General features: G+C 38.6%; 1 protein-coding gene across 2 annotated transcripts; it reads left to right on the top strand.

Annotated features, from left to right (window-relative positions):
• The first annotated feature begins 992 nt into the window (after positions 1 to 992).
• Positions 993 to 6,269, top strand: LOC131311062 (glucose-6-phosphate/phosphate translocator 1, chloroplastic). 2 transcript variants are annotated; one of them, XR_009195386.1, is made up of 6 exons: positions 1,032 to 1,815; positions 2,541 to 2,766; positions 3,130 to 3,352; positions 4,068 to 4,281; positions 5,867 to 6,077; positions 6,133 to 6,269. XR_009195386.1 is itself a non-coding variant. In XM_058338385.1 (5 exons), exons 1-5 carry the CDS (start codon positions 1,315 to 1,317, stop codon positions 5,876 to 5,878), a joined length of 1,176 nt encoding a protein of 391 aa, XP_058194368.1. In that variant the 5' UTR covers positions 993 to 1,314; the 3' UTR covers positions 5,879 to 6,269. The 2 variants fall into 2 exon arrangements, 1 of the variants encoding a protein (XP_058194368.1); XM_058338385.1 differs by having other exon boundaries at positions 993 to 1,815; positions 5,867 to 6,269.
• The last annotated feature ends 1,790 nt before the right edge of the window (positions 6,270 to 8,059 follow it).

Here is an 8,059-nt window from a genome sequence, read left to right as displayed (position 1 = left end):
ATTAGAAAGCTGACTTCAAGACCTCGAAATTGATATACAATTTGCATGTTTTCAATTTCAAACAAAGAAGTTATGACTGTTTGAAGTTATGACCGTTTGAATTTTAGTTAGTTAGAGGGGGTTGAGTGTCAAAACAAAAAGTTAGAGGAGGTAAAGTGAACGTGAAGCTTAGTTAGAGGGGGTTAACTGTAGTTTACCCTTATGTTTGATCCATACCTTAACCAGAATCGAACTACAATGGATCATAAAAGCTACCATCTATCAATTTCAATGCGGTCAATAGGCTATCCCATTTTTATCTCTCTTTATATTATAAAAATCTGGAGCTATCTCTTAATTTGTCTTTTCGTGGGCAATTTGGTTTGATTTTAAGTATGGACTCTCTTAATTTTTTTAATAAACATATTTTTGTTGTTAATAAATTATTTTTATTTTAAATTCAAAAATTTTCTTCCTAATTCCTCTGTACAAGAAAATCTAAAAATTAAATTACAAAAATTAATGTAGGGCTTCTTTTGATAGAAAAAGAATGATATTGATGTTCCTCTGTTTGATTAATGCACTAGTTTTTGTATTCTAGCAAAAACAAAAAAACAAAAAATCGTATCCTCGTCTATTTTTATTTGAAGGATTTTGACGTATGATTTTGAAACCGAACCGCTCATCGTGACTTGTCATTTTTTCCATCTGCATCCGTTTATGAACATTATCTTGTTTGGGCAGTTCATATATTAGAAAACAGCTCAAACCGTCCAAATCGAACTCGATCAGCCAAAATTCACACTATTATGAACCATATCCATCCGTACCCCATATTTGGTGAGTTCGCATACGGTTCGATTCGGGTGAGTTGGGCGGTTGGATTGATCGGGTGGGCACCCTAATTAATTGAAACTACAAGTCTACAACTATGAAAGTGTGAAAGTCATGTTTGGTAGTAAAATATTTAGGGCACGTGATTGTGTCAAAAATGGAGTCCGGTAAATGAAATTGCTCACAATCATACTCCCTCCTTTTCTCAGCTTTCTACTTACCCGCCGCTCTGCAGACCTATGTATACATATCACTCTCCCTCATCCCAGGTGATCATCCTCTCTCTCTCTCTCTCTCTCTCTCTCTCTCTCTCTTCTTGTTTAATCCGTCGAACAAAAACAATCCTCATTTGGAGGTTTCAAAAAATAAATCTCCTCTCATGCTCAACCGACCCTGTTTCTCCTCCTACTGTATTTTCCAAAACCGTCTCTCTTTCCCTCTCAAACCCTTTTCCCAACCCGGACGGAACTCTATTTATCAACTCATTAACCAATTCCCACAATGATTTCCTCCATAAAGCAATCAACCAACCTTACCACATTCTCCACTCCATCACCCAGAAAAAACCTCTCACCCTCAAAAAACACTCAAATCCAATCACTACCCACGATTCAAAACCCCAAACAAGCCCTAACCCACAAACCTCTCTTCATATCCTCCATTCAACGTTTTGGTCCCAAATCAAGAACCCAGAGACAAAACCCTGCAATTACATGCAAGGGATACGAGGCCGCCGACCGGTCCCAGCCCATTGCCATCGGTTTGACAGAGGAATCAGAGGCCGCACGGAGGGTGAAAATCGGTGGGTACTTTGCGATTTGGTGGAGCTTGAATGTGGTGTTCAATATATACAACAAGAAGGTTCTGAATGCGTTTCCTTACCCTTGGCTCACGTCGACGCTGTCGCTCGCGGTGGGGTCGGCGATCATGTTGGTTTCGTGGGGTGCGAGGATTGCTGAGGCTCCTAAGGTTGATGTGGAGTTTTGGAAGGCTCTGTTTCCGGTATGAGATGTTGGGTGTTTTTTTTTTTGTTTTTTTGTTTTGTCACTACATCGTGTATGAATTCAAAGTACCCTCAACTAATACAATAAATAAAACCCATCACAGGGAAGAAACAAAGAAAGAAATAAAAGGTATACGTTGAATCTATTAATTTGTCCTTTTCGAATTTTGGACCAAATTTTTACTGCAAGAAATATATAATCTCTATATACAAAAAGAAAAGATTCAAATTGTGTTGGTGGGATGTCATTTTTTCAGTTTGGTTTACAATTTTAAACTTTTTCGTGATTCGATAAACCCGGAATGGCACTACCCCTCTCTCCCAAATTGCTTGTTAACCACAAAAAGTCGTGTAATTTTTTGGTTAATTAGTAATATATTACCAATTTAAAATAATTCATGAGTTATTCGATTTTTTTGTAAAACGATATTAAAAATTATGCGCGAAAGTACTCTATTAATTTATTAAAAAACACAAGACTTCTTATATAGCACAAGCAATTTGGGATGGATGAGGTAGTAACTTTGACCCTTTATTTGGAAAAGTTAAGTAATAAAGACGAGAATATTCCTTAAAAAGGGAAAATCGAATCCCAAAAGTAGTATTTTTTATTTTTTTTTGTTTATATAACAATGTTTCGGTAGATGTCCTGTCTTTTTTGTGAACTTTTTTTACTGATGAAATGAGCGCAAATTTCTGTTGCTGAATTGGGTTTTTCATGTAGGTTGCAGTGGCACATACAATTGGGCATGTAGCTGCAACTGTGAGTATGTCAAAGGTTGCTGTTTCATTCACACATATCATCAAGAGCGGTGAGCCAGCTTTCAGTGTGTTGGTGTCGAGGTTTTTACTCGGCGAGTCTTTTCCAGCATCTGTTTACTTGTCCCTTTTGCCAATCATTGGTGGTTGTGCGCTTTCTGCAGTCACAGAGCTCAATTTCAACATGATAGGTAAGAATTGTCAATTTAGTTTATGGACATTGTTTACTTGTTCAACAAAGTTTCTTCATCTATTTTCGTTTTGGCTGTATAAATCCCAAAATACCCATAATTCTACTTAACTTAGCTATATGAACCCCACAATAAGCATAGTTTATTTGGTTATGATTTATATGTGGCGTGTTGTGATTATCGTAGTGAGATTTTGTGGGTATTTGAGGGTGTGAATTGTGTTCGTTTCTTTGGCTGTACAAATCCCGAAATACCCAATTCCATTTTAACTTCACGCAAAGTGATTTGTGAACTGCGTGTGTTGTGGTGTGAATGTCACATTTTTATTTTACGGTGTTTGACTTTTGTTTGTTTGTGTTGCAGGGTTTATGGGGGCTATGATATCGAATTTGGCATTTGTGTTTCGTAACATATTCTCAAAAAAGGGGATGAAGGGGATGGCTGTTAGCGGGATGAACTACTATGCTTGTTTGTCTATCTTGTCTCTATTGATCCTTACACCTTTTGCAATTGCTGTTGAGGGCCCTCAAATGTGGGCTGCCGGCTGGCAAACAGCTCTCTCTCAGATTGGACCGAATTTCGTATGGTAACCTCAATAACTTGCAACTCTGCTATATGCCATGCGGTTCTATTATGCATACATTTGTTGTTGTACACAAAAATTCAGGTTGGACCGAATATCGTATGCTTTGTGCTTTGAGTTTGATGTTTCGACAAAGCAAAAAGTTAATGGTCACTTGTACTGGCCTATTTCAGTAATAAGTTTATTATGCACTTAAGATGACGGGTCTTGAGGAAATTGGACTTCTGAGGACATGCATGAGGCCCGGAAGTTGAGCAGAGGGGCGTATTGTCTTGAAAACTGAACCTAGCAACATGTTCCCATATCCCTTTGTTGGCATCTCCCTCTAAGAAAGAAAAGAAAAAAGGTCCTTGTTGGAGATTCATGGACTAAATTGAGTTCATCATCTCTAAATTGAGTTAGTTGAGGCTCATTCAATTTTTAAGTCTAGGAAATCTGTTTGACTAGCCATTTAGTTTGAATGTTGTCTTTTCCTAATCGTGTATCAGCATGCTGTTTTTGACTTGAATCACGCAAGGTTGCAAGTCATTTAGTTTGAATGAAGTGTTGTGATTTCCTAAACTTGGTTTTTTTCCTGGTTTCTTCTGGTTGTTGAAATATCAATTTCTCACTGTGATGGTTTTGGTATTTGGTTGCACTTGTATGTCATTTGTACTTGAACTCTTATTCACATTCAATTCCATGCTGATGAGAAACTTCGCGGCTACAATTTGTATAGGTGGGTGGTGGCCCAGAGTGTCTTCTATCACTTGTACAATCAGGTATCTTACATGTCATTGGACCAGATCTCTCCCTTGACATTTAGTATAGGAAACACAATGAAGCGAATATCCGTCATAGTCTCCTCCATCATCATCTTCCACACGCCCGTCCAACCCATCAACGCGCTTGGAGCTGCCATTGCAATCCTTGGAACATTCCTCTATTCACAGGTAACATGTTTTCCTCTCTGTCAATCGCTTTGATAACAGGTAGTATGGATACACATGTAACATGTTTTCCTCTCTATCAATCACTTTGATAACTGATACTCGTAGTATGGATGGGGGGAGCCATGGGGATACAAAAGGGGTCAATTGACCCCATTGAGTTTGTTAAATCTCTGTGTATTTTCGTTCTTGGTTTTCAGAATTATTTACCAAATTCCCGTAAAAATTGTACTTTTTGTTCTTCTATTCTATTTTCTCCTATGATTTGCAGTTTTTTCCCTCAAGGAAATCAACTTTTCTCAATTGTAGGATAGACAATTTCTGTTCTTATTTCTAGATGAAGTTTTTCCATAGCTGGGCGAAGATTCCAGCTACGGCCGTTGGTACCTGTTAGATTTTCGTTAGGGGACAAGAAGGCCTTGCCATTTATGAGTATGAAATGCTCATGTTTGCATACTTCTTGTGACCATCGTTTGTGTGATGACAAAGAGACTGGAGAATAGCCTATCAATTGTTGTTAGGGAATTCAAGTCCTAAAAGCATTTTACATTGTGCAAGTCTAAAGGGATTCAACTTGAGACATTGAAATTGAAGTGTTTACAACATTTAGTAGAACATCTCATCACTTGGTTTACCATAGGTGGAGTCTTTTCCTCCATTTAATAATTCAGCAAATATGATTTGTTGGAGTTTATCCCACATCGGTTAATTATCTCCTCCAAAAAAACTAGTATATGAGTCTGGGCGGCCTCTTCACTCATTACCAATTGGTTTTGAGTTTGTTTTAACATGGCATCAGAACTAAGATTTCAGAGAATTTGTTCCCCCTTGTTTGTGCCATAAGTGCACTGTTGTTTGTTGTGATCCAAGTGTTGTGAATCGTTTGTTTACCTCTCCACGTGCGAGTCGGGCGTCCCACGTGCGGGGGAGTGTTGGAGTTTGTCTCACATCGGTTAATTATCTCCTCCAAGAAAACTAGTATATGAGTCTGGGCGGCCTCTCCACTCATTGCCAATTGGTTTTGAGTTGGATACTTTAACATGATTAATAGAAAAACTACAATGGTTAAATCTTAGATGGTATGGAACTTGTGGCTCATTTTAGGATGTTTTTCCTTTTCTCCTTCCATTAATCATCTCCTAGGTTTTCTGCATTACTCGTTTCCAACTGTATTAGTAGATGAAGTTGGATAAGACCTTCGTGAATACTAGGCTTTTTCTACATAGAACTTCCTAGAAAAAATTTAGGACGCCTTTTGAAATTTTCTTAAGTTTTTTATGTTAATGTAGCTGTTGTGTTACATTCTCTCCAGATGTTTAGCCTATTACATGCAATCTTTATTTAAACATCATGGAAGGGTCACTTTAGATTGCTAAATTCATCGTTTTGAAATGAAAGTGTTCCATCTTTCTCATTGTGCGTTCCATTAGTGATTCCCTGGGATATTAGTGTTTCCTTGTAAGACAGGTTCGACGTCTATTATACGAATATAAGGTAAGATGTTGTACTTGATGATACAGTTAGAGTTGCGATATTTTCCGGCTTGTTACCTTAGACTGATGACGATATTGGACTTCATTATTGACAGGCAAAGCAGTGAGAAATCCATCCACAGCAAGCAGATTTAATTTAGGAGACACCGATGAGACGGCTTTGCAGAGGAGTCTGGTAAGCACCATTTTGCTTACCATTTTAGTCGGCCGCCGGGTGTTTCGTGGATCACGAGGATTTCAAAAATAATTCTTCGTCGGATGATATCATTATAATGTTCATGAGGATGTGGTGATGTAGGTGGTCAGGTAGATAATGGTACCATTATAATGTTCATGAGGATGTGGTGATGTACGTGGTCAGGTAGATAATGGTACCGGAATCCTTCATTCACAATTAATCTCATTTTTTATTATTATTGAGAAATAATTAATTTAAGAATTGTTATGTTGTGTAGCCGTGTGCACCTTTATAATAATGCCAGTATCATACATGCACTATGTCTTGGTCCCAACACAATGTGTGGTGAAAAAGAAGCCCGTGACTCTGCCAAGTGGTCCTAGGCATTGAATAATTTTTCTAGTTCTTGATTTCAAGTAACTCATGTAGTCTAAATTAGAGGTGTCAAACGGGCCGGACTGGAATGGTACGACACGTTCAAGAGTGGCATGGCACGACACAATCCCTATAGTGAGTTTGGCTGGGCCGTTGTTTTGGGGCTCGTGAAACGGGTAAGAAAAAGCACGTGCACAACACAACACAAGTAAAATACAAAGACATAATAATTAACTACAAAAGTGGATGTACACTATATACATTATTTGTCCCATAATTATGAGTCACAGTGTCGATGATTATGGGTAGAAGTATTATAGTATTTATTTTGTAATTTTTGTGCGTTTATAAGGTTTAAGAATTGTAAATGATTGATAGTCATGGTTCAAGAAAAAGAAAATTACAGTTCTACTCCATTTTGTGTTTGATCATTGATGGCTTACAATCAATAATCCTAAATGTGAGGGCCGACACATATGCGAGAGAGGAGTAATCGGTAGGAGCATACATAGCATTTGTTGTAAACTTGTCTTAGAGACAGTGGGTTAGCCCTTGGCTGCCTCGTTTAGATTGTTGCGGCGGTGACAAAACAGAACAGCAGATCAACTAAGGTGGCGGTGAACCGGCTAAGATCGCGAAGGTTAAGGCGGTGGTGGTGGGGGTGTTAAATCTTTTAGAGAGAGAGAGAGCACGCGCGATTGTGGTTGATTTCTCCAGATCTTTGATTGAGAGAGATGCTTTCTCTTTCAGGGTTGTTGTCGATCTATTATTGGTTTGGAAAAAATACACCTACACGCATATTGTTGCAATCACAATCAAAGAGTAATCTTATTGATGTGAGATTATTTACCACAATGGGGCCCGGATGGAGGGCCGGGCCGGGCCGCTCTCTCAAGTTTCGAAAAGTTACGAAATACAGTACCCCGGTATTATAATTTTGGCATATGTTTAAGCAAACTACTAGCACTTTAGCCTTTACAATTTCCTTAAAACCATTATCATTACCTCACTAAATATAAAATAATTTTACCTTCAATATTCAAAATCTCAAATATTTTTTTACGAACGTAAAAATCCTCCGTTCACCGGTGGGAGTCAGGGGACCTGCTAGTTGGGAGGACTTGGTGTGCGCTAGACACAACAGGATTGGCTGTGGCTCGAAACGGCATCGTTTTGAGGCCGAACAAAATCCCAACAATAACCACTTCTGAGGCCTAGCGCACAGCAGGCCGGCTGGCTCTGGATTTGGGGATGCTGTAGGACATCCCGACTCCCCACCAGTGATGGAGCCAAAAAGCTTTATAAGGACTTGGGACTTCACATAATTTCCCATGATCGATCTTCCAAGATTATGTCCCCCATTTCGCATGTTCTTACTTTCATTCTGAATCGTTCATGTTTTGTCAGTTCCATTCCACTGTCATTTGTCTTGTCACTGCCTCTCTAGTCTTTTATGCTGTCAATGTCAATTACTACTTACCCTTTTAGCAATTTACCAACTTTGTCAATACAGTTTTTTTTTCTCGGCAAAATGAAGATTTTATTAGCTCGAAAGGGGTACATCGAGAGGAAAACTCGTTAAGCACAAAACGCTTACGAGCAAAAGAGAGTAAAAGACCCAAAACAAAGCACAAAGGTATAGAGGATCGTCCAATAGAAAATTGGACCACCCCACTCCTCAAATTAATACATTACAATTTGACCTTCCTCACGCCATCAAGATATTCCTTAAAGT

This window comes from Rhododendron vialii, chromosome 2a (assembly GCF_030253575.1).
Source record: "Rhododendron vialii isolate Sample 1 chromosome 2a, ASM3025357v1".
In the NCBI taxonomy this organism is placed as follows: Eukaryota; Viridiplantae; Streptophyta; class Magnoliopsida; order Ericales; family Ericaceae; genus Rhododendron; species Rhododendron vialii.
This window is presented reverse-complemented; position numbering and strand designations above follow the sequence as displayed.

Excerpts from the sequence above, each read along its gene's own strand:
- LOC131311062 (XM_058338385.1), top strand. The coding sequence starts at position 1,315 with ATGATTTCCTCCATAAAGCAATCAACCAACCTTACCACATTCTCCACT. Across the intron at positions 1,816-2,540 it reads TTTGGAAGGCTCTGTTTCCG|GTTGCAGTGGCACATACAAT; the intron begins GTATGAGATGTT and ends TTTTTCATGTAG. Across the intron at positions 2,767-3,129 it reads GCTCAATTTCAACATGATAG|GGTTTATGGGGGCTATGATA; the intron begins GTAAGAATTGTC and ends TTTGTGTTGCAG.